The following is a 23,687-nucleotide window of genomic DNA, read 5'->3' as shown; positions in this document are numbered from 1 at the left end:
TTATTTTTAGATCTCAGCAGAAGCTTTAGTTTTATCAATGTTAATAATGATTGTATTATATTTGGTTCCCAGTTAATGATGAACCATGGATGATAACATGTATTTACTGTTGATGGTTCTGCAGGAAGATCATATTTGAGGATAAGATCAAACATACTATAAATATATATTTCAAATTGGAGTTAATAAATATATCTTGTTTTCTTTTTCTTGAGCAAACTACCATGTTCTTAAATCTCTAGTCACCAGCTCATTTGCAGAGGCCCCGTTAATCCTCCAGGGCCTAATAACTTAAATTTTCTCCCATGAACAGTATGTGTTAGTGGATTAATTCGATCCAAAACTTAAGATAATGGATGTAATCTGGAAAAAGATTCATAAGTGATTGTTGATGAAGATAAAGTTACCAAATTCTGAGGTTGTGGTATCAATTTATGCCTAATTATTCCGCAAATAGCTCTCTTAATTGCACTTTATAAACGGACGGGAGCAAATCTGAATCGGTCTTTTAAGAGATCAGCCACAGAACATACGTTTATGTTTCGAATGAGTAATATCGTCATTCATTTTAATCAAATGATCTGCAGTTGCTAATATAACTCAGGTAAAAAGAAAGTATTGTTGTAAGGTATATAAAGATTCAGTCCTCGCTTTATATTTGGTCGTCGACGAATCATTTTGCAGGTGAAAGTGAGAAGTTTTATAATGTTACAGCAAAAAAATTGTCTAAAAAAATTACCAATAATCATTGCATGAACATGTTCCATTAACGAAATGGTGGAACCTGTTATTATCCCTTACAACTATCTCTCTCTTCTCTAACTTAGATATAATTTTTATATACGTATGACAATCCCAACACACTCTTAGATTCTTCACGACCCTAATCACTGACTCTGCTTCACAAACAAGCAGAGCAAAGCATATGGCTAATTTCTCACTATGAGTTCCCACCATCTCTTCCTTCTCTTCTTCTTCAACATCTCTCAGCACGCAGCTCTTGTCAGCCATGTACCCTAAACTCCTCATCTTCCTCCCCAGTTTACCCAGTAATCTGTATATTTCAGCTGTTAGTTCATGTGATCTATCTCCTACTATAAACTTATGCATTTTGCCCTTATATTCAACCCAACTCCATCCTGTTGTTTTCTTCACCCCCAATTGTCTCATTATTTCTCTCATCCTGCTAACATCTTCCCATCTCCCTGCCGAAGCATAAATGTTCGACAGTAGTATATAGTTTCCCGAATTATTGGGTTCAAGTTGAAAGAGCTTATCAGCTGCAAATTCCCCAAGATCAAGCCTCTTGTGAATCCGGCTAGCATTTAAAAGAGCTCCATAAACTCCTGCGTGTGGCTCTATTGGCATGCTATCGATCAGTCTCTTTGCTTTATCAAGTTGACCCATGCGCCCCAACAGATCCACCATGCATGCATAGTGATCTACTCCTGGAGTTTTTATGGACTCAAACACTTGGCGACCTTCTTTTAGTAATCCGGAATGGCTGCATGCCGTCAGGACACCAATGTACGTTATACGGTCTGCTTCAAGACCTTCTTCGCGCATCTTGGACATGAACTTCAACGCTTGGTTTCCATTTCCATGAGCTGCAAGTCCTGCAATCAGTGTATTGTAGGATACAACATCTCTCTCTTCCATTCCTTGAAAAACCTTCTCTGCATCTCTCATGCTGCCACATTTGGCATACATAAAGATCAAAGAATTATAACCTGAAATACTCAACTTGATGTGGTTTTCAATCATATATTTAACCACCCAACTGCCCAATTCTAAAGCGCCAAGATGTGCACATGCTGAGATGACAACTGCCATTGTCACCTCATCTGGTTTCAAATCATTAGAATTAGCAGTTCTAATCATTTGCTTGAAAAGCTGAATTGCTTCTGCAGATTGTCCATTTTGAGCGTAACCAGAAATCATAGAGTTCCAAGATACAACATTTCTTTCAGGCATTTTATCAAACAGTTCCCTAGATGACTTCAACTCTCCAGCTCTTGTATAGGCTGAAATCATGGCGTTCCAGCTAACAACATTCCTGTTCTTACCCAACTCATCAAAAATCCTTTTAGCAATCTTAATATTCCCACACTTTGCATGCATATCAAGCAACGCAGTCTTCACATAATAATTCATAACTATACCCTTCCCATCAAGCAACTTCACAACCAACTCTGCAAGTTCAGGATCACCTTTTGACGAACAGGAAGAAATCACGGAGACCCACGTAGTTTCATCTGGCTGAACTCCACTACTCATCATATCATTAAACAATCTTAACACTTCTTCTGTAAATCCGTTCTGGGCATAACCAGAAATCATAGCATTCCAAGAAACCACACTCTTCTCAGGCATCTCATTAAAATACCTCCTTGCACTCTCCAAATCCTTCACTTTAACATACCCAGTAATCATGGCGGTCCAAGTAACAACATTCCTTTCAGGCATTACATTAAACAACCTACAAGCTTCCTCCTCGTTCCCCCACTTCCAGTACCCAGAAATCATTGAATTCCAATCCGCCACCTTTCTACTAGACATTTCATCAAACACCTTCCGTGCAATCTCAGTACACCCGCACTTCCCATACGCATCCATAATCACGTTCCTCACATACGGATCTTGAAAATGACCCAGTTTACGAACATGAGCATGGAAGATAATCCCAGCTTTACCAGCTGATTTGATCACAATCGGGTAGACATAAGCATCGGGCTTTACATCGCAAGAATTATTCATTTGCCGAAAAAGACAGAGCACTTCACCATGATCACCCGTCTGAGAGTAGTACCTGAGGATGGAGGTGAAAATATAGATGTTCGGAGAGGAGGAGGAGTGGAAAAGGAGACGAGCGTAAAGCGGTGGTGCGCGGAGACGCGTGCAGTGGTCTAGGAGAAGCTCGAGCCAGAAGCCATGGCGATGAAGGGAGTTCTGAATGAGGTGTGCATGGAGTTGATTGAGTTGTGCAATGGTGACTGTTTTGGATGCAATTGTAACCAAATTGGACATGTCAGGCAACCACCATTTTTGTTTTCAGTCGCAGTCGCAGTCGCCTGGTATAATAAGATTGAACAAATTAAGTTTGAATTTTATTAGGAAGTTTGTATTATGAATTTTAAAAATATTATTAAATAATTATTAATTAAAAATTTTTAATAAAAAATTATTAAATGATTAAATTAATTAGAAAATTATTATATATATATATATATATAATTTTCATACTCCAAATGATTTGGGTGCAAATACACTTAGTACAAAACTATGGAATCGAGCTAAAAGACTAGAGTTAACACCAATGGGATTGCGAACCGGAAGGATATGTTTCCCTTGATGACCTGAGTTATTTAGAAGGAGGAATGAAGTTGCTTTCGCCAACAATAAAGATCGGCACGTGTCGACAGATGGTGAATTATTTGGATTGCACTTAACAAGTCTTTTTTTTATAGTGACCTGACAAATTTTTACAAATTTCTTTAGATGAATTGAAAAATATTTTAAATGTAACGGCCCCGAAAATTTAAAATGAAACATGTGTATTAAAATATCAATGCGGAAACGAAGTCAAAATTCGATTAACATCCCTTACACTAAAACCAAAACGTGCTCAAAATATAAAAGATTAACTAACTAAAGAGAAATTCGAAGTAAAAGCTATGGATATGACTATGGAGTCTTTAGACGTCCCCTTCGTCGTCTTCTTGCGGAACGGGCTCGGAAACAATGTCCTCCTAAACTGAAATGATTAAGTAAGAAATGAGCTACACTAGCCCAGTAAAGACATCACGATATCTCGCTGTCACGGAAATAAAGGTGGGTAGAAAACACAAAAAGACCAATGGAGCATAATTTACAATAAATTCATTTATCAGTAATAAAACCTTTACCATTCACTTATCTCGGTGAGATTCATAAAACAATATACGAAAGCAATAACATTATCATCATTATGAAATCATATAAACTATGTAACATAATACTTATCACGTCTTTGCAATTCAATCATCACGCAATCACTTTTCCTCATTCACCAGCCTACTAGTATCCATGGGGATCCATAGGGGTTCCGCTACCCGTTACCCTTAATACTTGTAATCAGATTTCAGGGCCGTCCCCATACCCCGTCCGGTATGGGCGCCAAAACTATAAACCTCAATACCCCGTCCGGTATGAGGGTGAAACGGGCCGTCCCCATACCCCGTTCGGTATGGGTGCCAAAACACATAAGATCTCCATACCCCGTCCGGTATGAGAGACCACAATCCCGGTAGGGTCCCCTACGGACCCGGTCCGTCCACCATCTCCCAGAATATCTAGTCAGGCTGAGCACATCACACAATTATCAATTTACATAACCTTTCATTCCCCTTTTCCTCAGTCAGTATCATCAATTCACACGCAAACAAGCAAATAGTAATTTATGCCAAGCAAGACAACATACAGCATTGATTTCTCAGTCATTCAACCCATAATCAATAAAATAGTAAGATATGCACACGAAACAATGAAATGAAAACATCAGACCTCATACTGCATTTAAAACTGTAAAATATGCCAATTAACAATTAACCGACAAACACACAAGACTCGGGCTCCATTAGCGACCTTAAGCAATTACACACATTTGTTGATTCAAGAATTACCGTTTTATCATTTTTGAACTTTAATACCGTGATAGGAAATAGGGTGAGGGGTCCTTACTCATTTTGGGGTCCGAACGCGGCTTCACGGTGCGCCTACAGGCTGTCTCTAATTTTCCCTGAATTTTTCCGGAAAACTGAAATGCACTAACGGTACCTGCACGCGTTCCAAAAAATCTCAAATTAGACACAGGGCCCCTTTTTGGCCAATATCGCAATTCTGGCACGGCGACTCCCCCGTGCTCCGGCGGCGGCGATTCGCCTCGGGTTGGCCGTTTTCGGCCGTTTCCGGCCGAATTCGGCCACACTTGCATCGGTCCCTGTGATAAAACAACCCTAGGGCCCTCGAGGAGCCAAAAAATTACGAAAAACCGAAGCTTACCGGCGGCGGTGCTCTCGGGTGCGACGGCTCTCCGGTGAGGTTCGTGCTTTGGTGATTCGGCTCCGATCAATTGTGCAATGAAGGTTGGGTCTCGGTGATGATAAGCTGCAATGTATATGATTGCCGCTCGGAAATTAAGGACAGTAGAGAGAGAGCTTCTTCTGTGACAGAGATGGCCTGAGCTGCTTGGAGTCGCGCTGAAGAAAATACAGAGATGGGTGATATTTGTGCTTATGTCAATAAGTAGAGGCCAGTAATTGGTTCTGCGAGTATAAGGAAAATAAAGAATGAGAAGAACAATTTGAGGGGATTTTTCTAAGTATTTTGCGAAGAGTCCATGGAGAAGATGAGCTCTCTCTCTCTCTTCTCGGCCTCCTCTCTCTCTCTACGCCCCTTTAGCCTCAAGGATTCCTCCTTTCTCTGTTTTCGAGTTTCGTTCTTTATAGTGGAGCGAAGCTGTTTAGATCAGCATCCCCGCACTGAAGATTCTCCAAAAATCACAAAAACCCATCTCTTCCTGCTCGCGACGTGCACGTCTTTGCTTCCTTCTTCTTCTCCCGTTCTCTGCGCCACCACGCTTTTTTTTTTTTTTGCTGGATAAATAATTAATGAGGAAATTACAAAAATGCCCACGTTCTGGGCGTTACAACTCTCCTCCCCTTAAAGAAATTTGGTCCCCTAAATTTACCTCTTACTCTTGATCGAACAGATGGGGATACTGGGCTTTAAATTCTGATTCCAGTTCCCAAGTAGCCTCCCTGGGCGTGTGGTTCTGCCACACGACCTTTACAAATGATATTTCCCGATTGCGGAGTATTTTGCTCTCTCGGCCCGTGATACCGACCGGTACTTCTTCATAAGACAAGTCTTCTTGGAGTGGAAGCGGTTCATGAGTCAAGACATGAGAAAGGTCCGGGTTATACTTACATAGCATAGATACGTGAAACACATTATGAACCCGGGAGAGCTCAGGAGGCAGTGCAAGTCTGTAGGCAGTGGTACCAATCTTGTCTAAGATTTTAAAGGGTCCAATATATCTGGGGTTTAATTTTCCCCTCCTGCCGAACCTACTAATTCCCTTGAAGGGGGTGACTTTAAGAAACACCCGGTCGCCTTTCTCAAAAACCAGGTCTCTCCTCCGGGTATCAGCATAACTCTTCTGCCTACTCTGAGCTGTCCGAATGTTCTTCTTGATTTTAACTATCTTGGACGTGGTCTCTTCTACCAAATCCGGGCCAAACAATCTTCTATCGCCCACTTCCTCCCAACAAATCGGTGACCTGCACGGATGCCCGTATAGCGCCTCATATGGGGCCATGCCGATGCTTGCTTGGTAGCTGTTGTTGTAGGCAAACTCTATCAGGGGTAGATGGTCGTCCCAATGGCCCCCGGAGTCAAGGACACAAGCTCGGAGCATATCTTCGAGTGTACGAATTGTCATCTCTGATTGTCCATCAGTTTGGGGGTGGAAGGCAGTACTAAGAGACAGCTTTGTTCCCATAGCTTGCTGGAAACTATTCCAAAACCGCAAAGTGAATCTGGGGTCCCTGTCGGATACCACTGTCACTGGAACTCCATGCAGTCTGACTATCTCCCGGATATACATTCTTGCTAACTTGTCCAAAGAATCAATCATTCTGATGGCCAGGAAGTGGGAAGACTTAGTGAGTCGGTCAACAATTACCCATATAGCATCATATCCTGATCGTGCCTTGGGTAGTCCGGATACGAAGTCCATGGTGATGTGTTCCCACTTCCACTCTGGAATCGGTAAAGGCTGAAGTAACCCACCTGGGCGTTGATGTTCTGTTTTGACCTGCTGACATACCAAGCACTTAGATACAAAGTCGGCTATATCTCTCTTCATCCCATTCCACCATAACCGAGGTCGCATAGTTTGGTACATTTTTGTACTTCCCGGATGCATGGCAAACCTTGAACTATGGGACTCTGTCATGATGTCTCTTTTTAACTCACTGTCGTCCGGGACACACACTCTGTCCTTGAAACGAATCAATTCGTCGGCAGAGATATGGAATTCTGAGCTCACTCCCTGTTCTGCATCCTTTTTGCGGGTTACTAGGGCGGGGTCGACTGACTGGGCTTCCTTTATTCTTTGGATTAACTCGGGTTGGACTGCTAGGTGGCCCAAACATGTGGCCCTCTTCAGATCTCGCAGTCGAACCTGCTGCGTGGCCCCAATGGACTTGCATTCTGAAACCATCAAATGAGCTAGGGTGCCTGCACTTTTCCTGCTGAGGGCATCGGCTACTACGTTGCCCTTACCTGGATGGTATAGGATGTCACAATCATAGTCCTTGAGGAGTTCCATCCACCTTCTCTGACGCATGTTGAGATCCTTCTGAGTGAAGATATGCTTCAAACTCTTATGATCGGTGTAGATCTGAAAGGTCTCTCCATACAAATAATGGCGCCAGATTTTCAAGGCGTGTATGATTGCGGCAAGCTCCAAGTCATGAGTAGGATAGTTCTTCTCATGACTCTTCAGCTGTCTGGACCCATATGCTATAACATTTCCATGCTACATCAGGACACAACTCAGGCCCAGGTAGGAGGCATCACTATAAACTGCATACCCTCCTGATCCACTCGGTAGAACCAGCACGGGTGCAGTAGTCAGTCGCTTCTTCAATTCTGAAAAACTTCTTTCGCAGTCCTCATTCCACTCAAACTTTGCATTCTTCTTTGTGAGTCGGGTTAGAGGAGCTGCTAGGCTAGAGAACCCTTCGACAAACCGGCGGTAATAACCTGCCATCCCCAGGAAGCTGCGAATTTCCTTAACTGTTGTCAGCCTTTCCCAACCAAGTACCGCTTCAACCTTTTCGGGGTTCACTGATACCCCTTCCTTCGATATAACATGTCCTAGGAAGGCGGTTTGCTCGAGCCAAAATCCGCACTTGCTCAACTTTGCATACAACTTCTTTTCCTTGAGGATCTGTAGGACTTGGAAAAGATGATGAGCATGTTCTTTTCTACTTTTTGAGTAGACTAAGATATCATCGATAAACACAATGACAAATTGATCTAAGAACTCTCTGAAGATCCTGTTCATTAGATCCATAAAGATGGCCGGGGCGTTGGTTAGTCTGAACGGCATGACCAGGAACTCATAGTGTCCGTACCTGGTTCGGAACGCCGTCTTGGGGATGTCTTCCGTTCTTACCTTTACCTAATGGTAACCTGATCGTAGATCTATTTTAGAAAAGACCCGTGCACCTTGCAACTGATCGAAAATGTCATCAATCCGGGGAAGAGGATATTTGTTCTTAATTGTTACCTTGTTTATCCCTCTGTAATCAATGCACAGTCTCAACGTTCCATCTCCCTTCCTTGCAAAGGTAACCCCGGCACCCCATGGGGAAACACTGTGTCTAATGAAACCACTGTCTTGTAGCTCAGTGATTTGTTTCCTTAGTTCTTCCATCTCGATGCGGCTCATTCGGTAAGGAGCAACCGAGATGGGCTGGGTACCTGGTTATAAGTCTATGGTGAACTCAACCTCTCTGTCCGCTGTTAGACCGGACAGTTCATCCAGAAATACGTCTGGAAAGTTTAGGACTACTAGAATCTCTTGAATACAAACTTCTTTCTTGGGTTTACCTAGTAGAGAAAATACAAAATTAAGGTACTGGGAATTAAGACAGTTTGCCGTTAGGGAAAATCAGTACCAAATAATTTTATTAACTTGTAAATGGCTCCTCGTTGGGAGGGTTAAATACAATCTTTTTGTTAAAGCAGTCTATGGTGGCGTGATACGCCGCTAGCCAATCCATCCCTAGGATTACATCAAAATCTCCCGTGTCTAACCCTATCAGGTCTACCCTCAGTTCTCTATCTGCTATCTCCACGGCACATGCCCTGTAGATAATCTCTCCTAGCAATGTCTCCCCCCCAGCGGTAGATACAAGCAATAATGAATCAAGTCTATCAGGTGATACACAAATTTTGGAAGCAAGAACATGTGAAATAAAAGAATGTGATGCACCAGTATCAAACAAAACATGAGCAATGTGGCCAGAGATAGTATACATACCATGTACCACGTCCGGGTCTACATCGGCGTCCTTCTGGGTAAGATCTCCATACCCCGTCCGGTATGAGAGACCACAATCCCGGTAGGGTCCCCTACGGACCCGGTCCGTCCACCATCTCCCAGAATATCTAGTCAGGCTGAGCACATCACACAATTATCAATTTACATAATCTTTCATTCCCCTTTTTCCTCAGTCAGTATCATCAATTCACACGCAAACAAGCAAATAGTAATTTATGCCAAGTAAGACAACATACAGCATTGATTTCTCAGTCATTCAACCCATAATCAATAAAATAGTAAGATATGCACACGAAACAATGAAATGAAAACATCAGACCTCATACTGCATTTAAAACTGTAAAATATGTCAATTAACAATTAACCGATAAACACACAAGACTCAGGCTCCATTAGCGACCTTAAGCAATTACACACATTTGTTGATTCAAGAATTACCGTTTTATCATTTTTGAACTTTAATACCGTGATAGGAAATAGGGTGAGGGGTCCTTACTCGTTTTGGGGTCTGAACGCGGCTTCACGGTGCGCCTACAGGCTGTCCCTAATTTTTCCTGAATTTTTCCGGGAAACTGAAATGCACTAACGGTACCTGCACGCGTTCCAAAAAATCTCAAATTAGACACAGGGCCCCTTTTTGGCCAATATCGCAATTCCGGCACGGCGGCTCCCCCGTGCTCCGGCGGTGGCGATTCGCCTCGGGTTTGCCGTTTTCGGCTGAATTCGGCCACACTTACATCGGTCCCTGCGATAAAACAACCCTAGGGCCCTCGAGGAGCTAAAAAATTACAGAAAACCGAAGCTTACCGGCGGCGGTGCTCTCGGGTGCCACGGCTCTCCGGTGAGGTTCGTGCTTTGGTGATTCGGCTCTGATCAATTGTGCAATGAAGGTTGGGTCTCGGTGATGATAAGCTGCAATGTATATGATTGCCGCTCGGAAATTAAGGACAGCAGAGAGAGAGCTTCTTCTGTGACAGAGATGGCCTGAGCTGCTTGGAGTCGCGCTGAAGAAAATACAGAGATGGGTGATATTTGTGCTTATGTCAATAAGTAGAGGCCAGTAATTGGTTCTGCGAGTATAAGGAAAATAAAGAATGAGAAGAACAATTTGAGGGGATTTTTCTAAGTATTTTGCGAAGAGTCCATGGAGAAGATGAGCTCTCTCTCTCTTCTCGGCCTCCTCTCTCTCTCTACGCCCCTTTGGCCTCAAGGATTCCTCCTTTCTCTGTTTTCGAGTTTCGTTCTTTATAGTGGAGCGAAGCTGTTTAGATCAGCATCCCCGCACTGAAGATTCTCCAAAAATCACGAAAACCCATCTCTTCCTGCTCGCGACGTGCACGTCCTTCCTTCCTTCTTATTCTCCCGTTTTCTGCGCCACTACGCTGCTTATAGTGGAGCGAAGCTGTTTAGATCAGCATCCTCGCACTGAAGATTCTCCAAAAATCACGAAAACCCATCTCTTCCCGCTCGCGACGTGCACGTCTTTGCTTCCTTCTTCTTCTCCCGTTCTCTGCGCCACCACGCTTTTTTTTTTTGGCTGGATAAATAATTAATGAAGAAATTACAAAAATGCCCACGTTCTGGGCGTTACATTAAATAGACTGATTTAAGTTTAATATTAAGAATTCGGGCTTTAATGACTTTTACTACGCCACTATAAAAGAATTTATTAAAGAGAGCATGATAATTGGGTGGCTGGTTTTATGAGCAACCTTAGTATCAGTAATCCCATGTTGGTTGAGGTGTACGAGATCTTCGATTGCCGTAATCTTGAATTTGGAAGGGTATCAAGAAGTTAATTGTAGAAGTCAACTTTTTCAACCCCACGATGATGATTAAATCTCTACTTCGACAGATCAAGTCTAACTCAAAATCTTTTTTAATCGTGACTTAACTGTTATGGTATCTCATATATTGAGAAAGGAACACTTGTACTAATAAGATTATCCATACTGCTTACTAGTCGACTCTTGACTACACGAGCTTGCCCATGCCTCTAACGAGCTCAACACCTATTTTTATCTGGACTTATGTAACATTTCCTAGGCTCGCCTGATTGGATAATAGCATGTTTCTTTTTTTTTTCCATTCTTGCTTTAGTGATTTTCCTCGTCTACATTTTAACAAAAATAAAAAAGTTCTAAAATTACGTACTATATAAACTTTTAATTAATTATTTATTTCACATATCTTATTAACGTATAAATATTTCACCAAAATATAAGATGTGATAATTTTTTTAAACATTTTCTTTAGAAATCATTTTAACTTTATAAATTTTTGTTTTTATATAATGTAAATAGTTATTTTTAAAATTATATCCTTTGTCTAAAATTTAATTAATTATATATATATATATACATATATGGATTAAGTTGATAATTTTAAGGTCCCATAATTAGGTTTTGTTGTTTAAAAAATAACATTTTTTTTTATAAAAAAATATGCGAATTAATAAATAAATAAATAAATAAAAAGGCAAAAGGTGACAACTTTCCATAGATTGATTGATTTTTGTTTCATAATAAAAAGTTATTTTTTTGATTTTTTGATTGCTTAATCTCTTGCTAAAATTATGCCATAAATTTATGCTATCAAAAGAAACTACTAATAACCTTTTTTTTAATTTGTTAAATGAAATATTTATATAAAAAAATAATATTAAAATAAAATATTTATGTTTTTTAATAATAAAAATATGGGTTATTATTTAAAAATTTATTTATTTTATCAACTATATTATTTTAATGTATGAGAATTTAATTGAATTAAATAACAATTTTTATATTTTTTAAATATATTAATTTGATACTATAAATAAATAAATTAAATTAAATTAAATTAAATGAGAATTTTGGTAGATGTCAAATACTATGACTTGATGCATGGTATCCCATTAAATAATAATTACTTTATATAGTAAAAGATATATCCACATAGAGATTAATATATATATATATATATATTTATATGTATAATCATATATATAATTACATTAACAAATAATAAATTGTATAAAAATATTCACGAAATAAATTTTTTTTTATAAAAATAATTATTCTTCCACCTTACAAAAATTAATTATCATTTTGAATTGTAAGTAATATCTATAAGATAATTATTACTAATTCAAACTGAGTTAGATTTCATTACGAGTTATTCATCCCTTAAATTAAAGGTATATAAAATAAATATTTATAAAAAAAAATAATTATTATTATATATACCCTATTTTTTGTTTTAATTTGCATCACTAAATATAATTAAGACGAATATATATTTTTCAAGAGAAAAATATAATGTATGTATAGATGTATGTAAGAGTGGTTGGTGGGTATGAATCAAAATGAATAAAGAATAAATAAAGTGGATAATTTGGAATTACACAAAACATGTTGTACAAACAAGTCCCGACAAATTAAACAAAAAAAAATCTCTCTTGTCCTTTTTTTTTTTTTTATTACAACAATAAATTTGAAAAAATATATATATATATAAAATAATACATATATATATATATTGTTTACCTTTGATTTTATGATTGCCCACAAGGTCATCATTATATCCACTAGTTTGACAAATCAATTATCAAAAACTTTTTCCATATCTATATCTATATATATATATATATATATATATATATATACACATACTTTATATAATCCATTATTCTTGCATCAATTTTTAAATATTAATTACAACCTATCCAACTTAATTATTATTATTATTATTATATATATATATTATATTAGTATGTGTATGTATATGTATATGTGTGATTATCTATTAATTATGCAATGGACATGAAGCCTAAAGAATCCAACTCCATGTGAATAATTTCAAATGTTATTTATATTGCTTTATAATTGTTATATGTATCATATAATTATTTAATATAATTTGAATAATTTTGTTTTAATTATTAAGCCTTAATTAACATTTATATAATTATTAATTACTAATTAGTTGAATAATTAATATATTTATTTTTTATAAAAAAACTTGTTATCGTTTATCTAAATTATTAATAAATATATTATTTTATAAGAAAAGAGATGTTTAATTTGTTGTCTAATACATTTTTTTAATTAATTTATTTACTTGCAACACAATCAAAGTGAAAGTGATCACATAATTTACTTTTTATCCTAACTATCAACTTTATTTTATTTCTATTATTTATAAAATCTTATATGTACAAATATATATATATATATATACATATTGTTAATACTTTAGTTATTTTAAAATATTTAAATTAGTTTATATACTTCAGTCCCTATCTGTTAAGAGTGTTAGTGGAGGTATCACGTGAACTTAAATTAAATACGTGTTACATTCTAGTTGAATCGTTATCCACGTCAAATGTCACTTGTCTAATGACGTAATATCTGACATGTAAAATTGAATACTTCTACTTTTTATGTTTATATAATTACTTATTTTTATTTTAATTATTAAATAAGACTGACTAGTCGAATAATAAATAATAAATCTAATTGATCATATATAAATATATATAATATTAAGAACTGTTAAATTGACTGAAATAGTTGATTCAATTAAATTTGATTAATAATTACCTTAACATTTATTTTACTTTTACTTAATGCCTAATAGTAAATTTAAACGTTTAACATGATGGCTTATATTTATATATCAAATACATAATTACAAAGAGGCGGATTTTCACACTACATGTGCAAAATGAAGCAAGCTGTTTTAAATTTTGTTAATTAAGAAAGTACAAGATATTTGATATATTAAATATATATATATATATGTAATATCTAAACGACTACGTGACTACACATGGTATGACAAATAGTGGTATCATGGACGAGACATCATATTAATGTAACCTCACCATATTGGCAAAAACTTAGAGGAGGCATCGTACCTCTTCCCTAACGTTAATAATTAGGTCTTATCTCTCCGATAACAATTCTTTCAAAACATATTGTTCATCTCTCTACAAATGAAAGGTGGAGCAATGTGGCATCTCCACGATGATAGATGACAGGGAAAGATCCTCATAGTAAATTACAAGAACTGAACCGTATGAAGTCAAGCAATGTGTTGACAACGATGTCGTATTAAACTTTAATAAAATTTTATGTTACATTAGGTTACTTATTAGTAATTCATGATATTATAATTTTTTCGAAAAATCTACATAGCGTATAGTATTTCAGTAATTATCAAAAACAACATCTCAATTACAATTGAAAAAATAATGCAGAGTAAGTGGAGGAGAAAAAAAATAATAAATCATTAGCACATTGTTCTTAAGATACCAAAATACATATTTTGGATGAGCGCGTAAACTAATATAATTATTTAATATTAAATTAAGACAACACCATGGTAAGTAAAAAGACATATTGTGAGCTAACGATATAGTTTACCTTTCGAAGCTAAAAACCCTAGTATCTTTTGGAATCATTAAGAGGGATCATGAGAGTGTTACAGGATTTACAACCAATTGTATTAACATATTCGAAGTCTTGAATATATTTATGTTGAGAAAGTATGATATCATATGAAAGATAGTGAACTTCATTAGAAGGAAATAACTTAGCGCACTCATATCAGAAACATGATATTCCTTTTAGTAAAGACGATACTTTTATTCAAACTTATCTTAATGACAATAATATCATTAGTGTAAACAATAACAAAGATCTTGACATAGTTAAATTAGTAAATGAACATGGAGTTATCGACTTTGTTATATACAAAACCATAGTCCTCGAAAAGTTTCTCAACCGGATGCATCATGCTCGAGGTGCCTTCTTAAGGCCATACAAAGACCTGTGAAACCTATATAGTTAGAAAGGTCAAAGTTGATAAAATATTTGAGGTTACTTCAAATAATCTTTTCATCAAGACTGGCTTCTAGAATAGTATTCGAAATATCCAATTGAGACATTGACCGACCATAAACAATAAGCAGAGAATATAAAATATAGTTAGTATTTGCTTTAACAATAGAATTGAATGTCTCACTACAATCAATATTATAGATCGCTGATCAAAACTATTTGTTACTAGCATTATCTTAATATGATCAATATAACCATTATATATATATATTTAATATGGAACGCTCATTTATAAGAGAAACCAACATCCAAGTTTTTATGACTATAAGGACACAAATTTCTTCTGCTTAGCACCAAGTTATATATTTTGTTTGTGACCCGTATAAAAGTAGTTGGCTTAAAGCTAAAACAGGATAAGGGATCATACGTAAGTAAGGAAAGATATTATTCGTAGGAAAGTTAGCACGAAGCATCATTATACAAGTGCATTGTGTTTTAAAGCCCTTAAATAAGAAATTAAGCATTAAATATAATGATATTACATAATATTATGTTTACTTCATAAAGATATTAAGTACCATCATATACTAATGGAAAGATATTTGGGTTTACATATATAGCAAATTATATATCTTGCCATATGTATATAAGAGAAATATTGTAATTCAAATCATATGGTACCTTTATTTGAAGCTTTCAAGTAAACTTTATGTATGTATAGATGTATAGAGTAATGATAAAATTAAGGAAATATAAAATGTGAATTTTTGAGATATGATTTGATTATGATTGTGATTTTATATAAAATATTTTGGCAATCACTATATATTTATTACATTTTTTTATAATTAAACTTTAGTATCTTAAATATTTATTACATTTTGTATTAAATTAATTACGTACCTATAATCGAATCAGAAATAACTCTATTGTTTCGACAGAAATATACTATGAATATAATATTAAATATTTTAGTTCGATGAAATTAAAATTACGACGAGACAACGATTTAAAAATTTTAATAAGAGTAAATTTTAATTTACTTAATTTGTAATTTAGGATTTTTTAATATAAAATTTCATATATTTTTAAATAATTTATTATTTTATAGTTCATATAACGATATGATTGGATTAACTAATTAAGTAATTTAATTAATATATAAATTACGAGACAACGAATTATAAAAGGAAAGTTGTTTTTTAAATTAAAAATTTTTAGAAGATTAAATTGAAATTTTTTTCAATATTAATTTTTAAAAAATATAAAAATTATATATATATATAACAAAAAATATGTAAATTCTTGGATTTGGAGGGAATTTTTCCATTTGTTTTTTATTTAATTTTAATTTTATTTAAAAAAAATAAAGAAATAAAGAAGAAGAAAAACAGGAAACTGTGTGAACTCCTGTCCCTGTCCCCAGTCTCTATCTTTCTCTTTCACTAACACCAGACACAGAGTCCCAGATTCACCATTCGAGAATTCAATTGGAGGCGCCAACCAGAAAGCGAAGAAGAAACCCTAGTGGACACTCTCTCTCATAATTTTTATGCAGGAAGAGAAGACAGACGAGTCAAACAAATCCAAAGAACCAAGAAAATGGCATTTCACAACTCTCAACGACTCACCATTCCAACACCTTTCATTTCATTTCACTTCGCTTGAAAGAAACCCTACGTCCTGTCAGATCTGCACTCATTTCATTTTCTTCTAAAAAATATCATCTCCTACCCGTCAGTCAGTTCGTCGTCACTATCGTCGTCACTATCGTCGTATTCTTCTTCTTCTTCTTCTTCAATCTGTTACTAAAATACTCGCCTATTGCTACTGTGTATACTCGCACAGAAACCGAGGTAGTTCCGGATCAATGTTGTGTAGGTTTGAATTGAGCGATCGAGTGTGAATAGTTAATAGTTATTTGGTGATATTTCGGCGACAGAATGTCGGAGATTAGGATATCAGACCCTAGCAGGCTGCATTTGAAAAAGGAGCTGACTCAGATCAGGAAAGCAGCACGGGTTTTACGCGATCCGGGAACAACTTCCTCGTGGAAATCGCCTCTGAATTCTTCAAGATCTGCAATTGGAGTACTGGCCTCGTCTTCTTCTACTCGTAACAGTAACAATAAGCAGTTCGATGGTGAAAGTTGGAAGCAAAATGGGAACAGCCAGCTGGATTCTCATTTCCCGTTTCGGGTAGAAAGTAAAAATGGGAATGGAGGGAAGGAGAAGAGTGTGTTTCTGTACAACTGGAAGAATCAGAAATCTTCCAGTGAAAAGAGCGCAGTGGGAAGGAATGTGGAAGAGGAGGAAGAAGAAGAAGAGGAGGAAGATGGTGATGAGGGTTCTTCATGGGTTCAGGGCAGTGTTGATGATAGTTTGACTGACGCAAGGAATGGTAGAGACTCGAAGAGTGATACTTATTTGGGTGAGATTCCATCTTCTTCCATGGTTTTCAGGTCTAGGGACGCGAATCTTATGTCCCTGGGCACGCCAAACTTCAAGCGAGAAATGGAGACGAAGAAGAAGAGTAAGAAATATAGTAACCATTCGGATGTGTTGGCTAAATATCACAACTCTGTTAATAATAGGAGATTGTTCAAGGTTCATCCCTCATTACCTCTGGGTTTGGGTAGGGATGATTATGTGGAGCAATCTGATGAAACTGAGGATTATAGTAACTCTGAAGATTTCAGAAAGAATTCTGGGGCATCCCCATTGCTTTTAGCACTTAGGCAAAAAAACTGGTCATATTCATCATCCAAATTATTGAGAACTAGTAGAAAAGAGGATTCTTCTTATACTTATAGTACTCCAGCATTGTCAACTAGTTCTTATAATAGATATGTTAATCGAAATCCTAGTACTATTGGGTCTTGGGATGCAGCAACTACTTCAATGAATGATGGTGATGATGAGTTGGATGATCACTTGGATTTGCCTGGTAGACAAGGGTGTGGGATTCCTTGTTATTGGTCCAAGAGGACTCCCAAGCACAGAAGGGGTTGTGGGAGTTGTTACTCTCCTTCCCTTTCAGATACTTTGAGGAGAGGTGGTAGCATTTTGTGTGGGGGACAGTCCATGTATAGTAGGCATAGGCGATCGTCATCACTTCCCGATAAGAGGAGAATTGCCTCGAGAAGTGCTCGGGGTGTTCTCCCCTTGCTTTCTAATAACGGTGATGGCAGAGGAGGGTCATCTTTAGGAACTGGGCATAGTGATGATGAGATTTCTACTAATTTTGGAGAGTTAGATTTAGAGGCTCTGAGTAGATTAGATGGGCGGAGGTGGTCATCAAGCTGTCGGAGTCAGGATGAGTTAGGAATTGTAGCTCTAAATGGGGAAGGAGAAGAGGAAGGCACTCCGGAAAATATTAGGAGCTTGAGCCAGAAATACAAGCCAATGTTCTTTGAGGAATTGATTGGTCAGAATATAGTAGTTCAGTCCCTTATGAATGCTGTTTCGAGGGGAAGGATTGCCCCTGTCTATCTTTTTCAAGGTCCTCGAGGGACTGGAAAGACATCATCGGCCAGGATCTTTTCTGCTGCTTTGAATTGTCTAGCAACTGAAGAGACAAGGCCTTGTGGATACTGTACAGAATGCACTGATTTCATTTCTGGAAAAAACAATTATTTTTGGGAAGTTGACGGCACCAATAAGAAAGGAATTGATAGAGTTAGGCACCTTTTGAGAAACCTGTCAGTGGCACTCCCACCTGGTTCCTCAAGATACAAGGTTTTTGTATTTGATGAGTGTCACTTGCTGCCATCAAAGACATGGCTAGCATTTCTCAAAATTCTTGAAGATCCATTGCAACGAGTTGTATTCATATTTATTACAACAGACATTGAGAATGTGCCCCGTACCATTCAATCACGGTGTCAGAAGTACCTTTTCAACAAAATTAAAGAGGGTGACATTGCAGCCAGGCTTAGGAAAATCTCTTCTGATGAAAATCTTGATGTTGAATCGGAGGCATTGGATTTGATTGCTCTAAATGCTGATGGTTCACTTCGAGATGCAGAAACTATGCTAGACCAGCTAAGCTTGCTGGGGAAAAAGATTACTACATCTCTTGTAAATGAACTTGTGAGTCTGGTTTGACACAATCTAATTGTTTTACTAGGAACTTGAACATGTGATTCATTATCAAAGTAAAAATGATCGGAATAAAAAATGTTGAACTTTAATCAAATTATTGTCAGATGGATATTTTTCTACTTAAAAGAATATTTTAGTTGATTCTAACTTATTTCTCTAATCTGCTGGCCCTTCTATAGGTAGGAGTTGTCTCAGATGAGAAGTTATTGGAACTTCTGGAATTAGCACTATCATCGGACACTGCAGAAACTGTGAAGAGGGCGAGAGAATTGATGGACTCGGGGATTGAACCAATTGTTTTGATGTCTCAGCTTGCGAGCCTTATTATGGATATAATTGCTGGATCATACAATGTTGTGGATGCCAATGACACCGACTCATCTGTTGGGGGACGCAGTTGTGAGTATCACCACCTTCACCTTTATGTTTTATGTTTTAAATGTCATTTCTCACTGTAATAAATGTCTTCTCTGATCTTGCTTCCAATTGAGATGTTAAGGTGAATGTAACTTAACTTCTTGAGCTTATAAACCATCCTTTTTATGTTTGGTGGGCTGTCCTAACAACCTTGAAACTATCCCTTTCGGTTAAGCTTATTTTTGTTCGGAACTTAGCCCTATGGGTTCAAACCTAAGGCCTCTGCTTAATGGTGGAGGCACCTTGGCCATTAGGCCGGGCTTGGCCAGCCCTGTGTTGATATGACATTACTCAGCTTCCTTGTATGTGCAATCTTCTGTTTATGTTTTAGTATTTAGAAAACCCAGTACTTGTGTTATGTTCTATAAAACTCTGAGTACTGTCAGCACTATTCGATCATTTACTTGTTTTTTCAACAAACGTTGTCTTTATTACAGTTATGGTTCATATGTTATCTGGTGAGCCATGGGCATAAAGAATTGCGATACCTCATGATTGCTTGCTTTTCTGTGAAGTCCATAGTTTCACCATGAAATTCTGAGAACATTTGCTATATGGAAATGCAATGACTATGTGCTGAATAAGTAATGTGATTTCCTAGTGACTGAAGCTGAACTGGAGAGGCTAAAGCATGCTTTAAGACTTCTTTCGGAGGCTGAGAAGCAGCTAAGAGTTTCAAATGAACGTTCTACATGGTTCACAGCGACTCTATTACAGCTTGGCTCATTGCCTTCACCAGATTTTACTCAGTCTGGTAGCAGTCGCAGGCAAAGCTCCAAGACAACCGAGGATGATCCATCAAGCACCTCAAGGGAAGAAACTGCTTATAGGCGGAAGTCAGGTGTTCAATATGTTCCTAGGAAATCAGCTTCTCCTTCTTCTTTGCAGAAAGTGTTAAATGGAAATTCCAGCCACCAAGCAGAATTAATATTTCCCTATAGTGGTTATAGTTCAAAGCTCTCGCATAGCCAGATTATAGATAGTGGTGGCTCAGCTGCCTCACACGACAATAATAAGGTGGGGAATACAATTCTTACCTGCAGAAATTCTGAAAAACTGGATGATATTTGGGCAAAATGCATAGAAAGGTGCCACTCAAAGACACTCAGGCAGCTGCTATGTGCCCATGGGAGACTTTTGTCTATTAGTGAAGTTGAAGGTATGACCATAAGATTTCTGCATATCAGTTATGCTTGCTGCTTGAATTGAAACACAAATATATAGGAAACATTATTACATTTTCTTATTTAGTCTTCAATGATTTCCTTTAGCAAAAATAGGTCATCTCTTTTTTAAGAAGCAAATGATTCTTCATGTGTTCCTAAAAAGGGAAATAAATGGTGCTTCCTGCTGTATAGGGTCCGAGCCAAAGCTGTGAAAGTAAGACAGTAGAATTTCTTTTCTTTATTCGGTGTCTTCATGGCTGCAATCATCTGCAATTATCTTTAACCGTGTAAATGACTTCTTATGATGCTTAGTCCTCCGGTAGTTGTCTGTTTGCTTAATGCCAAATTTGTCTTACACGCTAGACCAAGTATTACTTTGTTTCCATGAGTCCATCTGCCTTATGCGTGTTTTGATTTTCATGAATGAAAACAAGATCTTACTGTTGCATTATATGCAACATAATTACATATACTGATCTAATTAGGTCTTCTGTTACGCATTTAATAAATTTTATGTAACTAAATACTCCTAACAGTCCCAAAACCATAGTTTAGAGGTAAAATTTGCGCCTTTAATGTAGGAGCTCTTAAGCTCAAATTCAAGCTTAGGGTATATCTATGGCTGTCAAATTTTGACCCAATATGATTGGATGAGCTGTTCACAATGAGCCAAATCCATTTCTTTATAATAATTATATCTAAGCATGTCAAATCTTTTATAACACTTCTATTCATTTGTAAATCCTGTTTTACCACATTAAAGGCATATATGTTACTCTTCTAGTGAAATATATCTGTATGAATCATGTCAAAATTTCAAGTGGTTACTTCACTACACTTATTTATTAACAAATGTTTATTATGATAGTAATAATGAAAAAATAGATAATTATATTGACATTCTTTAAACGATTTTTTATGTTTAATTATTTAATTAATTTACGTGATAATTGCTTGTATTATCGTGATCATTTTATAATTATTGACATGGCATTGTAGATAAACATGTAAAAATTATGATTTCTGTTGATTACAAACATACTGATTAATTTTGTCAATAGGTTAAGCGTATTAAATTGGTTTTAAGATAATTAACATATAATACAACTTAGATAAATGGGTTTAAACATGTTAATTCTGTTTGCATATTGGGTTTGGGATAAATGTGTCAGGTTTGGGTTTGGGGGTGGTATCATTAGTATCTTATCTTGAAGAAATCTCTTAGAAGAGGATATCTCAAATTGCCAACCCTAATATCACTCCACCATTACATCAAAATTAAAAGAATAATGGAGCCAAGAAAGGAGGGAGCAAACCTTTATCTGCCGAATAATGAACTAATGGTTGAGGCTGTAAATCCGTAGTCAACAATCAACGCAAAAAGATGTGATCATGGGATGCATTTATTTTATCAGTTCTTTCGACATTAATCCAGAATATTTAGATTCCTGACTTTCCATAGTTTTTGTGGGAATTCACATGCCTGAATCTCCAAAATTTTGGCATCCCTTGTATATACATGCAAGTACAATCTTGTACCCCTTCTGATCTTTTTTTCATTTTCCTTGTTTATCATATTTTGTATGATTTTCGTTTAAACCCAATGTGGTTCTGCTTGCAGGTATTCTGGTTGCTTATGTTGCATTTGGGGACAGTAACATCAAATCTAGAGCTGAAAGATTCTTAAGTAGTATCACAAACTCAATCGAGATTGTTCTCAGGTGCAATGTAGAAGTCCGAATAATCCTCTTGCCAGATGGTGATGTTTTGAACTCTCTGGATTCAGTTGACTTACCATTGATGAAACAGACACGAAAAATTGTGGGAACTGATAAGGACAAACAGATAGTTTACACAAATGACATTGATGGTTTTTCTGACTTAGTAACATGTCAGGAACCTCGGAAAGTAACTAGAGGGTGTTCTAATAATTTAGAAGGTACTCTCAAAGATGCAGGGGAAGGAACCTTTAAACCTGCTGCTCAATCACCCAATTTGCTGACTGCGGGTAATGATGAAAGTAGTGATTCACAAGAAAGTGGGGAAAAGATCCCAATGCAGAGAATAGAATCCATAATCCGTGAGCAGAGGTTAGAAACAGCCTGGTTACAGACTGCTGAGAAAGGCACTCCTGGCTCGTTGAACCGTACAAAACCTGAGAAGAACCAGGTACTGCCTCAAGAGGGCATCTACCGTAGAAGTCGAATGGGATCAACGAGTTCATCAGGGCTGTCCTCACAACATCGGGAAGATGAATTAAATAATGAACCCAAGGTGTTGGGAAGCGATGAAGGAAGATTATTGCATAAGGACGAGACTGTTAAGAAGAGTGGTCACCATGCCATGTCCCCAAGCTTATTACATGATCTCAGTTTTGCTGACCATTACAACAAAGACAATCTGTAAGTCACTTTACCTTGTTAGAGATTATAGCTTCTCCCATTTTTTTACTTGGATAGGCAGAAAAAACATCAAACTTCTGTTTCTGAATCCTGAGACATACTTCAAAAATATAATACAACACACCTCTTGCTTATTCTTGGGACTTGGTCTAGTGGATATGAATCAGGATCCGGAACAGGAGGATGCAGCGGACTTTTCTGTTGGAACACTAGAAAACCTCCAAGAAGAGGGAAGGTAAGTTGTTGATATATTTACATCCTCACATTTTGGCGAACCGGGTTTCAATCTAATCAAGCGTGCCTGAATTCTGAACGTAAACAGGTTAAGGGGACCACTGTAAGACCACGAAAAAGCAGGAAATTCTCGTTGTTTGCTGTCTGTGGGAAGACAAAGAAGACAGAGAGCAAACCCAGAAGATAAAAATGAGAAAAGCTAAATGAGCTCGGATTCCTGAGTATGTAGTCTGCCTCTTTAATATGCATATAAACATTCTTTTTCTTTTTCTGTATTTATTTTTCTTATTGAAGCCATTTTTTCAAGGATGAAGCACAGGAAGGTTGGATTTGAGGATTTGTTTATCTGCACCAGTTTTAATTATTATTATTATTTCTTTGGAATGAATAAAGAAAAGAAGAAATGGGAAACCTTGTTTGTTCAA

At 36.8% G+C, this 23,687-nt stretch overlaps 2 protein-coding genes across 3 annotated transcripts; one reads left to right on the top strand and one right to left on the bottom strand.

Moving 5' to 3' along the window:
* Nucleotides 1-722: 722 nt before the first annotated feature.
* Nucleotides 723-3,104, bottom strand: LOC110812721 (Pentatricopeptide repeat (PPR) superfamily protein). The gene has a single exon (XM_088210710.1). It carries the CDS (start codon nt 3,025-3,027, stop codon nt 736-738), a length of 2,292 nt encoding a protein of 763 aa, XP_088066836.1. The 5' UTR covers nt 3,028-3,104; the 3' UTR covers nt 723-735.
* Nucleotides 3,105-16,342: 13,238 nt separating this feature from the next.
* Nucleotides 16,343-23,687, top strand: STI (AAA-type ATPase family protein). 2 transcript variants are annotated; one of them, XM_088211225.1, is made up of 7 exons: nt 16,343-19,031; nt 19,223-19,442; nt 20,062-20,619; nt 22,248-23,028; nt 23,182-23,263; nt 23,351-23,483; nt 23,570-23,687. In XM_088211225.1, exons 1-6 carry the CDS (start codon nt 16,884-16,886, stop codon nt 23,447-23,449), a joined length of 3,888 nt encoding a protein of 1,295 aa, XP_088067351.1. In that variant the 5' UTR covers nt 16,343-16,883; the 3' UTR covers nt 23,450-23,483; nt 23,570-23,687. The 2 variants fall into 2 exon arrangements, with proteins under 2 accessions (XP_088067351.1, XP_088067350.1); XM_088211224.1 differs by having other exon boundaries at nt 23,351-23,687.

Source organism: Carica papaya, chromosome 9 (genome assembly GCF_054855325.1).
Source record: "Carica papaya isolate Zhongbai chromosome 9, ASM5485532v1, whole genome shotgun sequence".
Taxonomy (NCBI): domain Eukaryota; kingdom Viridiplantae; phylum Streptophyta; class Magnoliopsida; order Brassicales; family Caricaceae; genus Carica; species Carica papaya.
The sequence above is the reverse complement of the archived record's forward strand: the minus strand, read 5'-3'. Positions and strand labels throughout refer to the sequence as shown.

Excerpts from the sequence above, each read along its gene's own strand:
- LOC110812721 (XM_088210710.1), bottom strand. The coding sequence starts at position 3,027 with ATGTCCAATTTGGTTACAATTGCATCCAAAACAGTCACCATTGCACAA.
- STI (XM_088211225.1), top strand. The coding sequence starts at position 16,884 with ATGTCGGAGATTAGGATATCAGACCCTAGCAGGCTGCATTTGAAAAAG. Across the intron at positions 19,032-19,222 it reads CATCTCTTGTAAATGAACTT|GTAGGAGTTGTCTCAGATGA; the intron begins GTGAGTCTGGTT and ends GCCCTTCTATAG. Across the intron at positions 23,029-23,181 it reads CATTACAACAAAGACAATCT|TGGATATGAATCAGGATCCG; the intron begins GTAAGTCACTTT and ends GACTTGGTCTAG.